This window comes from Castor canadensis, chromosome 7, assembly GCF_047511655.1.
Source record: "Castor canadensis chromosome 7, mCasCan1.hap1v2, whole genome shotgun sequence".
NCBI lineage: Eukaryota > Metazoa > Chordata > Mammalia > Rodentia > Castoridae > Castor > Castor canadensis.
The window spans coordinates 36,717,089-36,737,375 of record NC_133392.1 but is presented as its reverse complement, the minus strand read 5'-3'; the positions used below and the strand labels follow the sequence as shown (position 1 = coordinate 36,737,375).

Genomic DNA, 20,287 nt, shown 5'->3' with positions numbered 1-20,287 from the left:
ACAACATCAGCATAAGTTCTCTGCCAAGTAATGATGTGAGCTTGAATCCCACTGTTGAACTATGGGAGTGACTATGTATAGTGCAGTGAATAAAGCTAGATCACAGAGTTGGAGAAATATGGATTTAAATCCTGGGTGATCCTCTAACTAACTGTGTAAGGCTGACTGTATTTCTACATATCATTAGGTTTTCTTTCCCATCTGCAAAATGAAATCACTTTCATAGAGTTAGTGTGTAGGGTCAATTGTTAGGTAGTTAAAGTAATTATCATTGTGCCCAACACATCATCATGATGTCAGTCATTATAGTAACTTTTCAAAACAATCATTTATTTAGTCTGTTATTCTGTGAACTGGCTGGGTAGTTCCACTACTACTGGATCAACTTATCTCTGCCTGGCTAATTCATGCATCTGTGGAGGCTGGACTGGCAATTGGAGGAGCTAGGAACTAGGATGGCCCTCTGTGTGTGTGGCTGTTGGCAGACTATCAGCCAAGGTGTCCAAAGTGACTAGGCCATGTTTTCTCATCCTCCAGCAAGCTAACTTGGGCTTCTTCACATGGTAGTTGTTGCAAAGTCCCCAAAGCAATAAGAGACAGAAAGCTTCAAAGCACAAATATTTTTGCAAAGCTCTGCTTGCATCACTGTTGCTAAATTCCCATTGATTAAGCAAATCACAAAGCCAGACAGAGTTAGTAAGGGAAATAATTTACCATCATTTGTAGTCTACCACAATCATCACTGTCATCATCATCGTAAGAACTATCAGATGCTGTTCTAATGATGCTACCTTTATTAAAGCTTGTAATTCTAACCACTACATTAAGAGTGATAACTTTCATGTCCCCATATTGAAGAAAAGGAAACTGAGGCATAGAACGACAAAGCACCAGTATATCTAAGTAAGGTCACACAGCTGGGAAGCGGGAACTAGGATTCAAAGCAATGCTCCAGAACCACACTAGTAATGATTATTCTACACTGCCTTCTCTTCCCACTCTGTATGTAGGAGATTTTCTACAAGTTCTTCCTTTTTATAAGGGAGTAATCTGGTAAGAGTTAGAAATCTGATTTTAACATGTTCCCTGAGCATTGCCACATCTACCACCACTTTTTGCACTCTTCAGCGTTTTTCCAACAGGCCCCTTCAATTCTGCTCTTCTAGAGTTGGTATGATCTGAATGTGTTAGCCAAGAGCTTGGTAGAAACTTGCAATCTCTTTCTGGTTCCTTGCAGTAGGAGTATAAGTAATGGTGGTGGTCACTCAGAGCTTCCTTGTTAGAATGCTTCATCTTCTATTTTTTCAGTCAAGTTTGAGCACCTAGAAATAAGTGGTAGATAGCAATGCTAAATGATTACTTAATAAAGCCATGGCATTATTATGTGTATTAATAGTTTCTTGGAGGTGAGTTATTACATCTTTTAAGAGCAGAGACTATGTCTTTCTTTGTATAGCCTCAGAAATTAACACAGGCAAGAACACAGAGAGGACACAAGGAGGAACTTGGTACATGTAAGTTGTATATATCTACAGTCATATTATCTCATTAAGAGAAGGATAACAAACACATATTCCCATGGTGAGCAGATATTGGCCAGGTGTGATTACTAGAGAGTGGTGGGGACTGGCACCAACTTGTGAACACTTGCCTCATCTGACAGAAGAAATCCTGGTCATTTGACACCTTGTGGGAATGCTCAGTGCTATGATATTATTCCATTGTTCAAGGAATACTCTTAATTTCAGATATGCATGTAAAATCCCCTGATTTTAAAACATTTTTGTGATAGGTGAAACCAGTCTGTTGACTAACTCTGCCTCCTGGCCATCAGTTTTTGACCTCTTTATATTAAGCACTTGTTGGCACCCCTTGATTGCATTGCAACTGTCCTGAAGGCCAAGAGTGGAAGAGGAGACACACAATAAGGCACAGATAGAGAGGAAAAACTTCAAGAAGGATGCAGGTTGTGTCTTCCAGAGGTTCCATAGAGATCAAGTAAATTGGAATAAGAAAAGGCTATCAGGTTAGAAAAAAAACATTTAGAGCAACACCTCATCTGTAAGCTAAGTGGTTCTTTTTTAAATCCTTAATCAAATAACATGAAAAATCCTCATTCAATCAAACAAAATAAAAAAGATTTCTTTACCTGACTCCTTCTAATTGTCTTTAATATTGTTATGCAATGTAAAACTCCAAAAGGGAGAATAGTTATTATTTCCAGGCTTTTGTGATCCAGGAGTCCTTAGGTCATGCGATCCCTTGTGGAGCTAACATTTTAAGAAAAGCACCTTGGAACAGCTGCATAAGGGATGAAGGAGCCATTGAAAATCCATGAAAGCATACAGCAAAGAGTGAGGGCACAGTGAGCCAGTGAGGCAGCTTGGCAAGTAAAGGAAGTAGACAGTCCATTAGTAACTGTCTACATGTTAATCTGGTCAAATAAAACCTTTTTAGCATCACTGCTGTGTTAAAAAAAAAAACAAAACAGATGAACAAAAAAAACAGATGAACAAAACCTATCAGTGGTTGCTTGCCTCTGAAGGATTGACACTGTTTGCTTTGCCCATCAGAGCTCCCCTTTATCAGGCCACCTGACCTTCCTCATTGACCAGTTATGCCCTTCACTCTTTGATATAAGCATCCTGCTCTACTTGCTGTCTGTAGGACACAAGGCTGCATTTTCCAGCCTCTTCAATTGTGCTTCCATCCTGAGTTTCCTTTTCCACCAGCTTCAGTTAGAGCCATGCCTGCTTTCTAGGGTGTGGGTCAAACCCTGCTTTCTCTTGGAGCCTTTTTTAGCCACTCAGCCTCATCATGGGAGTTCTTTTCCCTGAACTTCTAGACCATTTGCTTTTGAAGGACTTGTGTGGCTGTGTGGCAGTTATTGTGCTGGGGATTGCTTGTGTGATTTACAAGAAAATCATGCCCTAAGCTCTTTAGCTGTCTACCTCACATTTGCCCTGTTTTTTGTTTTGTTTTGTTTTGTTTCATTTTTGTGGTTCATTTTGAACTCAGGTCCTCATGAATGCCAGCCAGGTACTCTACCACTTGAGCCCCTCTACAGCCACACATTTGCCCTGGGTAAAGCTAGGATGGTAATCCAGGAACACATAGAACACAGGCATACACCCATCACACTGAATTTTATAGACTCTGCTCTGTGGATATATACCACCTATCATTTCTTGAGAGTGGAGGAATGCATTCTCTCTTACAGACTTACCCAATACCTATGGGCACCATTTCTAGATACTAAGCTGAGTACCTTACATGTGTTATCTTAGTAAATCCCACAACATCCCTAAGAAGGGGTGTTATTATCCCCATTTTACAGAAGAAGAGACTGTCTCAAAACAGCCACTTGCTCATGTTCATGGTCAGCTTTCTAGGTGGTTAAGGCAGAGTCAGGTGTATAATCCCACATAATTTGACCCTAAAGCCTTGAATGTGTCCCAGCACATCCTTTTCCAAGACCATGCTGGCCACCAGAAATTTAATGGAAGAGAATTAAAGCTCAAAATTCACACTTTGGCCCCAAGTTGCAAAGATATAGATGAGCAGGAAGAGGAATATTACAGGGCTCTGGGTACATTGTCGGGTATCATAAAGACCTAGATAGCTCGACAGAATTTCTCTAGAGGGCCCTGGTTAAAGTGAAATTTGGAGTGTGCTGTGTCTGAGGGCACATGAAAGGCTTGGAGTACATGTGAGGGTCTTTCCTGGATGTTGAATGATGTCACCAAAGAGGGTGACCTATATTGCCACCCTACCATAAGCTCTTTGCTGTTTTTTCTGTCTCCCTTACTAGAATGTGAGCCCTTTGAGGGGAGTAGCTATCTGATTTACCCAGACCCAACACCAGTGACTGTTTATAAGTACATATACCTATTCATTGGTTTAATGAATGAATGACAAGTCAGCCAAGGTAAGATGCTCAGTCAACATGATGGAGACAACATAAGGTAGTAAACCTTCATTCCACTATCAGAGAGGTTAGATTACCTCACCCCACATTATATTTCTTCCCTGTTGTTCACATAGAAGACTGGCTGTCCAGAATACTTGTCAAAAACACACCTTCCTGCGATCATGTTAAACTTCATATCATGCAAGCCTTATCTTATAAACTAGACTATTAAATTCCAAAGCACACAGCAGTGTGCTACCCTTTGCACTTGCCCCATGTTTGTCAATGAAGCGTCTTGCACAGAGCGGGGTCTACATTACGCATGTTGAACTTCATAAGAACATATGTGGAGACAATTGCAAACCTGTCCTAAAGTCTTCTTGAGCTCATTCTTCCTGAATGATTCTTGGTAATTAAGGGAGAAGAATTCAGGAAAGTGACAAAGACAGGGCAGGGAGAGTGGGAAGGAACTGGTAACACTTTGGATGTGGGAAGCAAAGCAGAAAGAAAAGAATAAAAGATTCAAAGACTGGTCTCAGCTGATAGATTGAAGGATTATGGCCAAGAGAGAAATAGTGAGGTTCTCCCTCTCCATGACACTTTCATTCTCACTTCACTTTTTTAATTTCTGTTTTTGAATTAGCAAACATTAATAACACAAGAGTGTTTCATTATGATAATTCCATACATGCTTATAGTATACCTTGAATAAGTTCACCCCCTCCATTTCAATTCTCCCCTCTTTCATCCCCTCTTTTTCAAACAATGTTTGGTCTCACTTCACTTTGATCATAGAGCAAAGATTCCCTATAAAAGTCAAGCTGAAACATTTCACAGAGGCAGACACACATGGGACAGTCTTCCAGGAGAGTCCTCTTTAGGACAGTTTGCTCTCCTGTGGAGGAGGAGAAATTTGAGCTGAACGTATTTTTGGTTGGTACAACTTTAAGTGCTCTGTTTGATAGCAGAGTTGTTTGAATGGCCTATTTCATAACTACACATACCTTTCCCAAATAACTGGAGTCTGTAGAATGTTCAGGTTAATGCATGAGTCCAGGGCTCAAGAGTGTTTGCGCTTACAGCGACTAAGCCTTCTTTCTTAATAAGTCATCTTGGCATTTTGTCAACAAGTTAATTTGCTTTTCTAAGAAACTAGATTAATACTTCCTGTGCTTTGTGCTATTCACAGATCTACAATGCAGTGAGAAGAGAAGAAACAGAAGATACAGTTGGATCTCTTTTCCATTTCTTCACAAAGCTCCCAGCCTCCGAGACAATCCATGGAGGGATTAGCGTTGGTCTGTGCTTAAAGCAATGTGTCCAAGACACCATATGTGAGTACCGTGCCACCCTCCAAAGGACTTCCATATCTCAGTACATCACCGGTTCTCTCCTAGAGGCAACCACCTCTTTAGGAGCAAGAAGTGGCCTTCTCAGTACTTTTGGAGGATCCACTGGACGAATGATGCTGAAAGGTAATATCTGAAATTTCACTTTTAACTTTTCATCTTTGCCGTCAGAGACTAATCTAAGATAACATAAAATGCATCTCCTGATGGTGAATTGAGTTCACATGTCAGCAACTTTAAGTAAAAGTAGCTGCTTTGGGAAAACATAAAATCCCTTAAGATATAAGCATTCCAAACAGTGAATTTAACTATGATCTATCGTAAGAATTTTGTAAATGTCTTGATGTACACCCAATACAACAATCATATGATAATAAAAAGGAAATTAATAAGATTAATTACTATTATTGGCCTTTAAAAAATTCCAGACAGCACGCATTAAGATTCTGACGTATCTTTTTTGATAACAGTAAATGATTAAAATGCCAACTCTAATTTTTAAAAAAAAGTTATTCAGGCAGGTGGTTTCTCCTAGTCATAGTCCATGGGAGAAGTCAATTACTGGGATAGGATGCTAGTAAACAAGTGTAGTCATATGGTCACATTGAAAACAGAAGTGTCTTGGAGCAGAGTGAAATATAATTCTCCTTCATAGTCAGAATTGATAGGTTCCCACTGGCCAGAAAAGCCAAAGACCATATTCCAGTGAGTCCCATCTTAAAGGACAATGTAGGCAGACACAGTGCTGAAAAATAAAAGCCAATGGAAAATGAAGTCCCTTACATCTGAACTTCCGAGCTACTTCCCACGAGTAGCAAACAGGCAGGTCAGAAATGGCAGTGCACCAGAGAACCTCAGAGACTCGTTCACTGCACAGCTGTCACAAATTGCTTGGCAGCCTTCCCTGACAGGAAGCTACCAGCCAGCCAGGGACCATGCAGAGTTGTATTGCACTGCCTTTGGGTTGCCAAGGGCTCCATTTGACATCTAGCCATTTCTGTCAAGGAGGGTAGCTATTGTCCCTCCACAGTGAATCCAAAGATGCAGGACTAGTAGGCCAGTGACCTTCCTCCTTGATCTTCAGCCTCCCTTGTCACACACACACACACACATACACACACACACACATGCACACACATGCACACAACCAAATGCACACACACACATACTGGTCAGGCCAAAGAGAATACCAGGACCTCCCTGTGAACTGTGTTAGGTGCCATGGAGAATGGTTTTCTGGAATTGCCTTAATTTCTGGAGATTGCTTTTAAATGATGAATAAAGGAAAGTCTGCCAGTGGGAATACTAATGGGGAGAAACCTGGTTTTATGTTTTTCCTCCATGCAATATATGTTTTTAAGCTCCTATGAGGTGTTAGGTGCCAGGAAGGGAACAAAACATAATTTCTGTCCTCATGAGCTTATAGTATCTACATAGTAAGCAGTTTTCCCTATACACAGGTTTAAGGTTTCTCCACTCTGATGTGCCCCTCTAAGACCAGCAGCCTTGCTTTTTCCCTCAGTGCTCTTCCTAGGAAGTTGAGCTGAGATTAGCACATGGGATTGGCATTGCTTCAATGCATGTAACTGTATGCCAAGACCTCATTATGCAAGTTCATCAGCCTGTGCCATCAGATATCAACTCTGTGCCCAGTAGAGTACAGGTGCTATGGGAAAACATATTGAAGTGTTAAGTCATTTTAATTGTCTTTAAGGTATTTTTAAGGGGGCAAGACTTCATGCACCAAGTAATCAAAGAATAATATGAAAGTGAAAAGAGTTAAGTGCCATATAATAAATGTGGAAGTGATTAAGCTTTCAAAGAGTGTGGAGAGAGAATTAACATTCTATAGGAAGAATGACTGGGCCTGGAAAGTGAAGCCTCAAATAAATGAAGTCAATTCAAGCTACTTTTTTTTTTCTCCCTAAATTGCTGGTCTTTTTTGTTTGTTTGTTCTTTGTTTTGATGGGACTGGGGTTTGAACTCAATGCTACAAACTTGCAAAGCAGGTGCTCTGTGCTTGAGCCACACCTCCCTCCCTGAACTGCTAATGGGTAAATCTCCAGGGTCCTAAGTAGGCACACAGACCTGCAGGAAGGAAAAGAGGCTGTGGATCAGTGAGTCTATTACCCTGATAGTAATTTGATCTTGATTATTTGCACAAAGAATAGAATCTCATAAGTCATCATTCCTAGTCCAGAGACTTACTTGACAATCAACCAATGTGTGATCTTTCAATTGGCATTTCAAATAAGAGTTGGGAGTTTCTATACCTTTATATTTTGCAGCTCCTTAACAGTTTCTGATAATTCTCTGTAAGTAGCTGCTACCAAATGATACAATGAGCTGGTTGCTCTCTGCTCTGGGCTTAGTTTTGTAGCTTCTGACTTGCTCTCTTGGAAGCTCTTTCCAACTTCAGTGCCCAATCCTATGGGGTTTTCGAAGTCTTTATATGCCGTAAACATGTTTCTTCAACAAAAAATGAAGAAAAATGCATAAAAAAATCAGCAGGTTTCTCACCACAAAAAATAAGTGAGGTAAATTAGTTCAATTGAACTATTTCACAATGTGTACATATTTCAGATCATGTTGCAAATAATAAATACATAATTTTTGTCAACTAAAAAAGTAAATTTAACTTCAAAAAAGCAAATGGGTCTTCAAAGTCACAGGGTGTTCACAGAATCTAGAGGATCAGCATATCGGCTAGTAGGTCTTAAGCTCTGATGGCCATATATTCATACCAGGGAAGCTGGAGGAGGTACTGGCTGCTGCGATTTGGGGCTACTTCTTTTATTGTTAAAAATGTGTTTTGTACCATAGATTTGGCCAATAACTTTCAGCTTTGAATTGTTAACAAATATCTGTTGGAATCATCTAATGCACACAGAATATTTCCAGTTATAAATGGGTCATGTTCTAGAAGTTCATTTCCCAGTAGCTGTGTGGAACTTAGAACGCTTTCCTAGAGAAGTAGTACTAAAAGTGATTTGGTTCTCAGACTCTCAACACAAGCTACTTCGAAAACCTCTTTAACCTATACACTACCCCTAGAAGAAAGAGAAACACACTATTATTGGGGTACTGAGAATCACTAGCCAGGAAGAAAGCAATACAAATGCGTTAAAAGACATTTTTTGTTGAGTGAAAATTTTTTATTGAGTGGAAATGTGTAAAGAGTTCAATTAAAATTTTTATAAAATCTAAGCACTGTGGCTCATTCCTGGAATCCCAGCTATGCGGGAGATGTAGGTAGGAGGATCTCAGTTGGAGGCCAGCCCAGGCAAAAAGTACAAGACCCTATATGAAAAATAACTAAAGCAAAAAGGGCTAGAGGGTGGCTGAAGTGGTAGAGTGTCTGCTTAGCAAGCATGAGGCCCTGAGTTCAAACCCTAGTAACTCCCTCACTCCACCACCAAAATAGAACAAAAAAACCTTTTATGAAGACTTTGAAAAGAATTTTTAACCATTTCTGAAATTTTAGATGTTGGCAACTGTAGTTCTTTTTATGTGATTAATTGTACTTCAAAACTCATACCTACATGAAAGAATCAGAAAATTATCCCAGCAACTACCCCCCCACTTTTTTTTAATGGGATGCTTACTAATGGAAAGATGAAGGGCAGAAGGAGACAGCATAAGACTTTGAAAGTTTTTCCCAGAGAGAAAGGGAGAGGAAGAGGGTCAAAAGAATGACCTCTTCCTTGAAAAATTCATAGAGACCAAGGAGGAGGGAAAGAGACATGCTTATGATTTCACTTACATGAGGCAATTAGAGTAGTCATAGAACTGGAGAGTGGATTGGTGGTTATGCAGAACTGGCGAAGGGGAAATGGGGAGTTACTGTTTAGTGGGTACAGTTCTACTTTTGCGGGAGGAAAGTGTTCTGGAGATGGGTGGTAACATGGCATTGTGAATGTACCTAATACCAATGAGTTGCACTCAAAAATGTTAGGATGTTACATTTCATGTAACACAATAGTAAAAAAAAAGAACTGAAAAGGGAAAAAAGGAGAGGCATGATATGTTGTCCTTGATCTCAGGTCTATTTATTAGGAGGTTAGAAAGAACCAAGAAATTTGTTTCCTAGAAGTGACTATGGTCACCAGTAGGGATTTCAGCAGCCTACCATAGGTGAAAATTGGGGAACAGAAAGGATTTCTAATAAGTGAGATCCTATTCCCAAGCCAGAAGCTGGTTTTAAGCTGCAGCTGTGCACTTTGAGACAGTCTATGGGATGGTCCAAAGGCAGCCAACACAACACATGGCTGTCTGCCTTCAGGGCCATTAAGGATGGTTTGTTAAGTTGAATAAGCAAGATGCCCTTAATTGCAAGTGTGTGTGCTCTCAAAATGGAAAAATGGAGAGTTTATACCAGCCAGTCAGTGACTTCTACTAGTTTAAAACAGATAAGCTCTTTTTATTTCCTGTCTCTGTTCCCTTCTCATCTCCTCATTAAGCTTGTTAGAATCTCAGAGCCAACACTGTATACCAGTGATGGCCAAAACAATCACTAGCTTTAATACTCAGTATGAAGCAACCAGGTGTGGTGGTGCCTGCCTATAACGCCGGTACTCAGAAAGTTGAGGCAAGAGGATCATGAGTTTGAGGCTAGCCTGGGCTACATAGTGAAACCCTGTCTCAAAAAAATTCTTTTTGAGATAAAATAAAAAAGTTAGATAAACATGGGATAATTTATTGCAATGTAAAGCACTGAGATAACAAAATCAAAAAATAAAAATAGTAAGACAGAAATTTTCAAATAGTGCAGCTCAAATGTGCATATGGTACCAACCAATATAATAAATTTAGTGCAGTAAGCACAATTTTTTCTCACATTGTTGCTGAGTAAAGTTTGTAAATTAAGGAATCAAATATTACACATAACCAGGACAAAGTTTAGTTACCCATGTTTAAAGTACGTAATAGGAAATAAAACTCTTCTGTCCGTTTTTAAAAGGTTTGAGTGTGTGTGTGTATGTGTAGAGAATAACTAGATTAAAGTTAGTGGTTATTCCTAGGCTCTAAGTAAGAATAGTAACATGAAAAGAAAAGGGGCATATAGATTTAATACTCTTATTTGAAAATATAGAGTATCTTGTTCTGATAGAAAAGTCTGATAAATTTTCACAGCAATAAGTATGTTCTATTTATGTCTTTTCCTAAGGTTGGTGACTTTGAACATAAAAATAAGAGGTATTTTAGTGGAAAACACACACATTTGAAATGCATGACTATACCTCATAAATAGCTTGGTTTATAACAGCCCATCTTGGTTGACTTCCTCATAATCAAAACAATTACCCCTTATGTGCCTACCAGGCAGGGAAGGCATGTGCATAGTTCCAATTCCAAGAATTCAGTTTATTTAAAGAATTACCCTGACTTATGAATTTTGTCACCTTGAAATTATTTTTTGGTATTTAAAAGTATGCTTTTAGAAGTAATACTGGGTGTGTTTCTACCAGTTAATAAACTAAGAAATATTCATTGGTTGCCCATTGTGGCCTAGTGCTGTGTCACCTGTGGGAAGAATGCAGAGGATCACATTTAGAAGCCTTCAACTTGTTTCTCACTTAACATGAAAGTGGAGTTTTGTGTTTCAGGCCTACTAAATAGCCCTTATTACCCAAAGAGAATTCAGAAAAGTGTTGGAATGCTAACTTAAAAGTGGTCTCAGTAGGCCCCAGAGTCTGGAAATTGGTGAGCCCAGGAAAAATTCCCTCTGCTTTGGGACTACAAGTGGTCAGGTGTCACTCAAGAATGAGATTCTACACACAGGTATAACCTCACAGTGTGATTTCACACCAGCTGTAACCTAGAAATGTGACTCCATGGCCAGGTGTGGCCTAACTGTGGCTCTCTGCCAAGGTGTGAACAGGTCTAGTTTGAGTTGGAGACTATTTGCATTTAATTCTTTTATTTGCCCAAATTTTGGCTCCAGAAAGTAGTTTATAAGAAAAAGCATTCTATCCTCTATTTCAGTAAAAGTGTTGACACGTAAATCAGATAATTAAGGGCCAGTCAAGTCCTAATCAATAAATTCAGAAAAGTGATTAATGAGGACAACAATTCCAGACAGGCCCTCAGAGTTTCAAATAAAAATGTCAAGTCCTGGCTACATATTCCAGAAACTAATTTGCAAGATAGTTATTTGAAACGCTGTACTCAAAATCTAATCTAACACTGATTACATTCCAAAGCTTCCCAAAAACTTGCTGAATATTGAAAGTGAAAAATAGTTGTAAGAGATGAATTTTCAGTGTTACTAATTAAATGTTTCAGAAATTGTTGTGTTTATCCTGAAAGAGGCAGATTTAATGAGAGAAGGGACTGGGCAACTGAATTGCCCTGGGGGAGTCAAGAAGTATATCTGAACTGGAAGCTAAAGAAAGAAGTTGAAGCATGGTATTTAAAGTTGAAAGGTTTCTAATGAAAAAACAAAGCTAAAAAAATATAACTTTCAGTAATTGGAACAATGGGCCAAATTCCCCATCCTCCACTGAGGTGATTGAATGCATTCTTCTTGAAAGGAAATATATAAAATAATTGGCTCATAAACACTTTTAATGTAAGGCGATCACTGCCAAAGAACAGGTGCAGAAACAGGCAAAAGTGGTTCCCTCCAAGAAAGGCCATTCACTGGTAATCTTCTACTCATATATGCTGTTGCAATTTTAACCTCTATGTATACATACTTCATTTATAATTTTAATAAAAAGCATTTGGAGCCAATGTGAAGATTCAGTCCCCTTATTTCCAATACTCTTATTGTCAGCAACCATAATGAAGACCATTTGGGCTTCACATTCAAATGAAAAGAAATTGGAAGCCAGGGGTGGTAGTACACATCTATAATCTCAGCTATAAGGGAGGCAGAGATTGGGAGGATTGTGGTTCAAGGCCAGCCTGGGCAAAAATGTTAGCAAGACCCCATCTCAACAAGTAAGCAGAGTGTGGGGGCATAGCTTGTCTATTCAGGAAGCACAGGTAGGAGGATCACAGTCTAAGGCTGGCCCTAGGCAAAAAAAAGCAAGACCCTCTCTGAAAAACACACTAAAAACAAAAAGGGCTGGAGGCATGACTTGTGTAATAGAGTGCTTGCCTAGCAAGCACAAGGCTCTGAGGTCAAACACCACTACTGCCAGACAGAGAGAGAGAGAGAGAAATCAGAAGACTGTGGAAGAGGTGGGGAGAGGGGCTCAGAATAAATAAGTCAAGTGTTATTTTAGGCTGTCTTTATCCTACTGGAAATGTTAGTCTCTGAGTTGCTTCATGATATAAAGAAATCGTACCTGAGTGTCATTCTGTCTTGGGTTAGAATCTTGACTTTAGCACTGTCATTTTGAATAGGTCACTTCAATGTTCTGGGCTTCAGTTTCTGTATCTGTAAAATGAGAAACAAAAGCAACAACTCCATGTGGTTCTGAGGATTCAGTGTAGCAGTGTACATAAAGGATTTTGCATAGTCTGTGGTACCTCATGTGCGTCCAGTAAACCGTAAGATGATGGTCATGCTGAGATGATGGTTGTGGTAAGGATGATTGCTGGCACCTTTAATATATTACAGGCTGGCGCCGGTGGCGCATGCCTGTAACCCTAGCCACTCAGGAGGCAGAGATCAGGAAGATCGCGGTTCAAAGCCAGCCCGGGCAAATAGTTCTGTGAGACCCTATCTAGAAAAACACTTCACAAAAATAGGGCTGGTGGAGTGGCTCAAGGTGAAGGCCCTGAGTTCAAGCCCCAGTACTGCCAAAAAAAAAAAAAAGAAAGAAAGAAACTTCATACCCCAGCCCCGCACTGTTCTTAATTCAGAGGCTTTGCTGTTAGTTCAGTCCTAGGTGCACACTAAGAAGAAAAAGTACCTCCCAGGTTTTCCTGGCTGAAGTCCCAGAGCACTAGCAACTTATGGGACACTTGAGAGGAGGTATAGAGTGACTGGAGGCTGCCCCTTGTACTCTCACACTTGCTAGGTAAGCACTCTGCCATTTGAGCCACACCTCTGGCCCCTTTTGCTTTAGTTTTGTTATTTTTAATAGGGTCTTGAGTTTTTGCCCAGAGCTGGCCTGGACCACAATTCTACCTATGGCCTTCTGCATAGCTAGGACCTCAGGCAGGAATACAGGTGTGTACCATCATGCCGTTGAGATGGGGTCTTGCAAAGCCAGGGCTGGCCTTGAACCCTGATCCTCCTGGTCTCCACCTCCTGTTTGCTGGCCCTTATAACTTCTTTAGTTTGATTTTAGTTCCCAATGTATTAGGCCATTCATTCATTTATTTATTTAGTATTTGTTGAACATCTACTCTGTGCCACAGATATGACAATAAACAAGATGCAGTCTTCACTCTCAAGAGATACACCATTAGGAGGAGATGGGCAAATAAACACGTAATTTTAGCAGGGCATAAATGTTATGGCTGAAATAATTGGGCATAAGTACCCGAGGGAAGTCCCTGAGCAATCTTGAGTGAAGTTTGAAATCTCTAAGACCAGTCAAGAGCCTGGAGAAAAGTGAACAGCTACACTACTGGGTGTTGGGGGTGGGAACAGGCCCCGGTCTAGATCAAGGAGCTTCTGTTATTTCTACTTAATTCTCTGCAGATGTTATCTTTGTTCCCTCCAAAGTAGAAAGGATGGCAAGCATCTACTTCTGGTACTGGAAGCCTTGTCTAACATCTATGATTGGTACAAAATTTAGCATTCAAGTTCAAACTGTCCATTTTTATGATGATTGATAACTTACTACAATTAAATTAAGTGAAAATTTTTTTCAGTACATGAAACTAAACCTTTTTAGTGTTTCTAAATTGTTTATTGTTTTAAAAGACTAAACCTCACTTAAATGAGCTATGAAAATTCTTGTCCATGGGAACTTTCATAGGATATAATGGAATATGCTTATAATCTGTTTATAATAACATGTGGGTCAGTAGCAAATATTTAAGTGGAAAAAAAAGAGCAGCTCTCAAGATAGTCTGAGTCATTATTTAAACTTTTGTTGGAATTGAATTTTCAAGAAATAATGAAGAAACCAGTAGTACAGTTAAAGTAGTAAAAGGGCATTTTTAAGGGTGTTTTGTTTTCTATGAACTGAATTCTAACAGAAGGTATTTAACCATCTTCAGGAAAGTCTAAAATGTTTTGTCAACTGGAAATACAGTGTTGGTATTTTAAGTCTTTTTAAAACTTCATATTTCATCATGACATTAAACTTTTAAGAAATGTTTTTCATAGTACTAATTCCACAAGTGAGTCCATGCAAGCCTGAACAAATGTGTTCAGCGTTTCTGGGCCTCTCCCCATGAATGTGGTAGGTATTTTCTCCTGTGTATATCCAGGGCCACATTTGTGCATTAATAAGCAAACATCTAAAAATCTACTTCAAGCCGACATTGTTGTAGATGATCTGGAATTATATGGAGGAGAAAGGAGAATACAAAAAGTTTCAGAGGCCCTGGAAATTCTCAAGGTCTAGCTGGTGAACTACCCAGTCTAGAAACAAAATCCTTAACTGGTGTTTATCAGCTAGTATGGGCAAAGCCAGTATTTGATCTCAAACCTATCTGATTCCCAAACCCATGTTCTAAACTTCTAGGAAACATTCCAGATTATCTCCTCCTCGGGTCCTTTGTTTTATATCAGGTATGTGTGTGTGTACATACAGTACAACATGGAACCTCGGCTTTGAACACAGGTTCATCTGACTATAAAACTGATAATTTTTCCACATCATTTTGCTTCCTTACCCTAGAGACCTCTGAGGACTTGAAGGATATAATGGAAGTAATTTGCTTCCATTCTTCCATATAGGCACCTCTGAGAGTATCTGGGGGTCTTCCCACCCACAGCTGCATAGTTGGAGCACGAAGCCAATCAAACAGAAGAAGAGAAGCTATTGTTAGTTGATGAACCAAGTGAATGTATTCCACTTGCATAACAAGCCACACAGAGCCTAGCCCATGGAAATGGTGCAGAAAGTATTTGCTAAGTAAATGAGTGAATCTACGAACATATTCACATAGCCCCAGGCTAACACACACTTACCTGTACTAAAACCAGGAAGGAACATTTGAAGCCATCTGATTTGTCCTGTGAGCATCACCAACATCAAAAGCTAATTTATTAGTAGTATTTATTTTTTAAGCATTATTCATAAAAGTCAGTTGGGCTGATACCAGCCCTGCATGTGACTATGGGTAGGTGGTAGAAGCAGACCCTTTGAGAGCCATACAAGGGACATTCAGACCTTTGATCTTCATTGCCCCCTGCCAATGTTGGAAGATATAAATTGGCCACACTAAGGTGGACAGCCATGGAATGATTTCAGTCTTATGTGTTTCTGTGGTTGCTCTAAGGACACATAACCTGGATCCATTAGCAAGTGTTCCTGAGTGTTCCTCTCTGCAAAGTGGGCCCATATTGTTGAAAAAAGAGAGAAGGAAAAGAAGGAAGGGAGTGGGCCTGATTTCTTTGTCCTCACTTTTGAGGGTCTGCTGTCTCTTCCCAAAGCAAAGAGGTGATGTGCCTCCACTCTGCAGCCCTCAAGCCAGGAGAGGCATTCCCATTTCCTCGACAGCTTTGGGTAAAGCCTTTTACCTGTGCTTCTCACAAACCTGCACATCAAAAAGAGGCCACTAATGGAGAAAAATCACTTACTTCACATACACTTACTTAATATCTACATTGTGGGAAACAGGAGTAGAATAGACATTGTCCCTAGCCACATAGAGTTTAAAATCTAAAATATGTCACAAATCTTAACTGTGGTGCATGCTACAAGGGAGATGGACATGGTCTCATGAGATCCTCTCAAAGGGAGATTTGATCCAAGTCAAGAAGTCTGACCTGAGCTGAGAGCTAAAGGTGCAATGTATGGTAAGTAGGAGGAAAGGGGCTAGAAGAGCATCTGGGAGAAGTGAGCATATGTGCAGAGGTCCAGTGTCATTAGGAAATATTCAAGGTTGAGGTTTGGGTGGAGAGCCAGGAGTTGGAAGGTTTCTTATGGCAATAAAATCTAGTGATATCAGAATTACAAATACTAACAGGTATTGGGTGCTCTTGTGTGCCAGGCACTGTGACAAGTGTTTTTTTTTTTTTTAATATTATCAAATTTAGGCCTCATATTTTTATATATGAAGAAGTTGAGGCACAGAGAAGCAAAACAAACTGCCAGACAATGCAGGCTCTTGTTAAGAGCAGGGGAAGCCATCAGAGCGTGTGAAGCAGTAGCAACATGATCAGATTTACATTTCAAAAGAACAATTCAGATCAAAATACACCAGAGATGTCCACATCTGTCCAACCCATTCCAACTTGGTTTGTACCCAAAATAAAAAATATTAACATTTGAAACTGTCACGGATATTGACTCTGAAAATCATTATTCTGAAATGAAGACTAAGATATTATTAGCTGGAGCTCTGTGTGATGTTTCCAAGAGGAAGGGAAAGAAGGAATGATGGTCACCTAGCTCTTTCCTTTCTGGGAACTGTGTTCCAAGAGGTTGGATATAGAAGCAAGGCTTGTGGTGTGGACTAGAATGGGGGATTAAACAGGCCTGGAGGACTGTGAATAGTCGCCTCTCGCCACACACACACACACACACAACCCCAATGTCGAACTCAGTGAGTGCTCTGAGTTATAGCAGTGTTTTAATTGTATCAAGGGAAGTAAAATTCATTGCTAATAGGCCAGATCCAGGCTGTGTGTGTTTTCTTTATCAGCTGCAGCATTTTTAAAATTGGGAACTTTTTCATTAAGATGTGGAGTTCTGATTTCTCTGCCAACCTTGACCTACCCTCCCTTGGCTCTGTGGAATGACACTGACCCACAGATAAGACACACCAGAACCATACCAGATACATCTGGCCCCACTTCATTCTCTTACCTGCCTGGTAATGCATTTGTGATCCCTCGATTGCATTCTGAGATTCTCACACACTATCGAGTGCTTCAGCTCAAGGATTCAGGAGTCTGGCCTGGGAGTTGGGGCAAAGGAAGATTGGATGAAAGCACACAAGGTCGTCTTGGCCTGGGCCTGTGTTTAGGGTCTCCCCTAGAGATAGAGGAGGTATGGTAGGCAGGGAAGGCACATAAGAAAATGTGGAGTGTAGAGCCTGGAAGACATTGAGAAAGTGGCCCAGGGGACAGGGTGAGAGGGAAGATTCTTTTGGTAGATGTGGCTCAAAGTCAGAAAACGAAGTGAAAGCTTGAACCTAAAGCGCCAGAGAACCCCTGCAGACTCCTAGAATGTTGTGTTTTCAGAAAGTCAGATCAATAATGACTTGCGATTGAGGGTGGAGTTATAAACCTGAGTGATTATTCCTACATTAGGAATTGGTGTGCTCAAAATAAAGGGCCAGAGACCAGTGTGAGCCCTTTTAGTTTTCATTGGCACAAGGTAGTGATTACAGAAAAGGGGTAAGCATTGAAAGCACAACATCACCAGGAGAAAAATTAAAAGTAATAAAACTACAGTCAGCTAAGAATGGAGGTGTATTTACTATAACACAGCACCATTGTAAAAAATCACCACGCTTTTGCCAAGGGGGAGATGCTGTACAACTTCTCCCTGGAGTCAAGGCATTTGAGTGCTCTTGGCATAGTCAGCTCAGCCAGAATGGGTGGGAGGAAGGCCTCCTTGGGGCTGACATAAAGCATAGATCTTGCCCAAATGTGGAAAACCTTTAGAGACTCTAAAATCATTAGGGATCCGTAGCCCTGACTTGAACCAAGCAGAATAAACAAACCCCTGCCCAAATTGGAGTTCACTGGACGCCTTGCAGAGTTATCTGAGGGGAAAGGGGGAAAGGCTGGAGTCTTCCAGGGTCTTTGAGTAGGTTAATGTCTTGTGGCAGCCACTTAGCTGGAGTCTGATGAGACTGTGTGGTTCATTTTGTCCTTTTTTGAAATATCTTAACATCTCAAATGCAAATGTACAGATGGCTTGCACTCTAACTGATAATATATAGAATACATTTTTTTCCTGTTTATGGGATGTTAAAACCCAAGTTAGACCTATTGAGAATGTGTTATAGATTCAGAAACTGGGTTGGGAAGGTTCCAGACAGCATACACATTTTCCGTGGACAGGGTCTTGGTATATATCCAACCTCAATTTCTATTTTCAATATCCTTTGTCACTCTTTCCAGCTTAATAGTTAAGTTTTCTATATGTGTAGCATAGCATAACTTTGTGTCTGTATCGCCATAACAGCTAAGTAGAATCATTTTGAAACTCTTTTTTGATCCACTTTTTTTTTTATTATTCATATGTGCATACAAGGCTTGGGTCATTTCTCCCCCCTGCCCCCACCCCCTCCCTTACCACCCACTCCGCCCCCTCCCTCTCCCCCCTACCCCCTCAATACCCAGCAGAAACTATTTTGCCCTTGTTTCTAATTTTGTTGTAGAGAGAGTATAAGCAATAATAGGAAGGAACAAGGGTTTTTGCTGGTTGAGATAAGGATAGCTATACAGGGAGTTGACTCACATTAATTTCCTGTGCGTGTGTGTTACCTTCTAGGTTAATTCTTTTTGATCTAACCTTTTCTCTAGTTCCTGTTCCCCTTTTCCTATTGGCCTCTGTTTCTTTTAAGGTATCTGCTTTAGTTTCTCTGCGTTAAAGGCAACAAATGCTAGCTAATTTTTTAGGTGTCTTACCTAACCTCTCCCTTGTATGCTCTCACTTTTATCATGTGCTCAAAGTCGAATCCCATTGTTGTGTTTGCCCTTGATCTAATGTCCACATATGAGGGAAAACATATGATTTTTGGTCTTTTGGACCAGGCTAACCTCACTCAGAATGATGTTCTCCAATTCCATCCATTTACCAGCGAATGATAACATTTCGTTCTTCTTCATGGCTGCATAAAATTCCATTGTGTATAGATACCACATTTTCTTTTTTTATTATTATTATTATTTTTCTTTTATTATTCATATGTGCTTACAAGGCTTGATTCATTTCTCCCCCCTGCCCCCACCCCCTCCCTTACCACCCACTCCACCCCCTCCCTCTCCCCCACCTCAATACCCAGCAGAAACTATTTTCCCCTTATCTCTAATTTTGTTGTAGAGAGAGTATAAGCATTAATAGGAAGGAACAAGGGGTTTTGCTGGTTGAGATAAGGATAGCTATACAGGGCATTGACTCACATTGATTTCCTGTGCGTGGGTGTTACCTTCTAGGTTAATTCTTTTTGATCTAACCTTTTCTCTAGTACCTGTTCCCCTTTTCCTATTGGCCTCAGTTGCTTTTAAGGTATCTGCTTTAGTTTCTCTGCATTAGGGGCAACAAATGCTAGCTAGTTTTTTAGGTGTCTTACCTATCCTCACCCCTCCCTTGTGTGCTCTTGCGTTTATCATGTGCTCATAGTCCAATCCCCTTGTTGTGTTTGCCCTTGATCTAATGTCCACATATGAGGGAGAACATACGATTTTTGGTCTTTTGGGCCAGGCTAACCTCACTCAGAATGATGTTCTCCAGTTCCATCCATTTACCAGCGAATGATAACATTTCGTTCTTCTTCATGGCTGCATAGAATTCCATTGTGTATAGATACCACATTTTCTTAATCCATTCGTCAGTGCTGGGGCATCTTGGCTGTTTCCATAACTTGGCTATTGTGAATAGTGCCGCAATAAACATAGATGTGCAGGTGCCTCTGGAGTAACAGTCTTTTGGGTATATCCCCAAGAGTGGTATTGCTGGATCAAATGGTAGATCGATGTCCAGCTTTTTAAGTAGCCTCCAAATTTTTTTCCAGAGTGGTTGTACTAGTTTACATTCCCACCAACAGTGTAAGAGGGTTCCTTTTTCCCCGCATCCTCGCCAACACCTGTTGTTGGTGGTGTTGCTGATGATGGCTATTCTAACAGGGGTGAGGTGGAATCTTAGTGTGGTTTTAATTTGCATTTCCTTTATTGCTAGAGATGGTGAGCATTTTTTCATGTGTTTTCTGGCCATTTGAATTTCTTCTTTTGAGAAAGTTCTGTTTAGTTCACATGCCCATTTCCTTATTGGTT

The 20,287-nt window shown here is 40.2% G+C and overlaps 1 protein-coding gene across 8 annotated transcripts in view; it reads left to right on the top strand.

Moving 5' to 3' along the window:
* The window catches only part of Plce1 (phospholipase C epsilon 1), a 363,378-nt gene that overhangs the window by 192,043 nt on the left and 151,048 nt on the right, over positions 1-20,287 (top strand). For all 8 annotated transcript variants that reach the window (XM_074078733.1, XM_074078732.1, XM_074078737.1 and 5 more), the window contains one exon: positions 5,100-5,385. In XM_074078733.1, the coding sequence (XP_073934834.1) occupies positions 5,100-5,385 (286 nt within the window). The remainder of the gene's footprint in view (positions 1-5,099; positions 5,386-20,287) is intronic.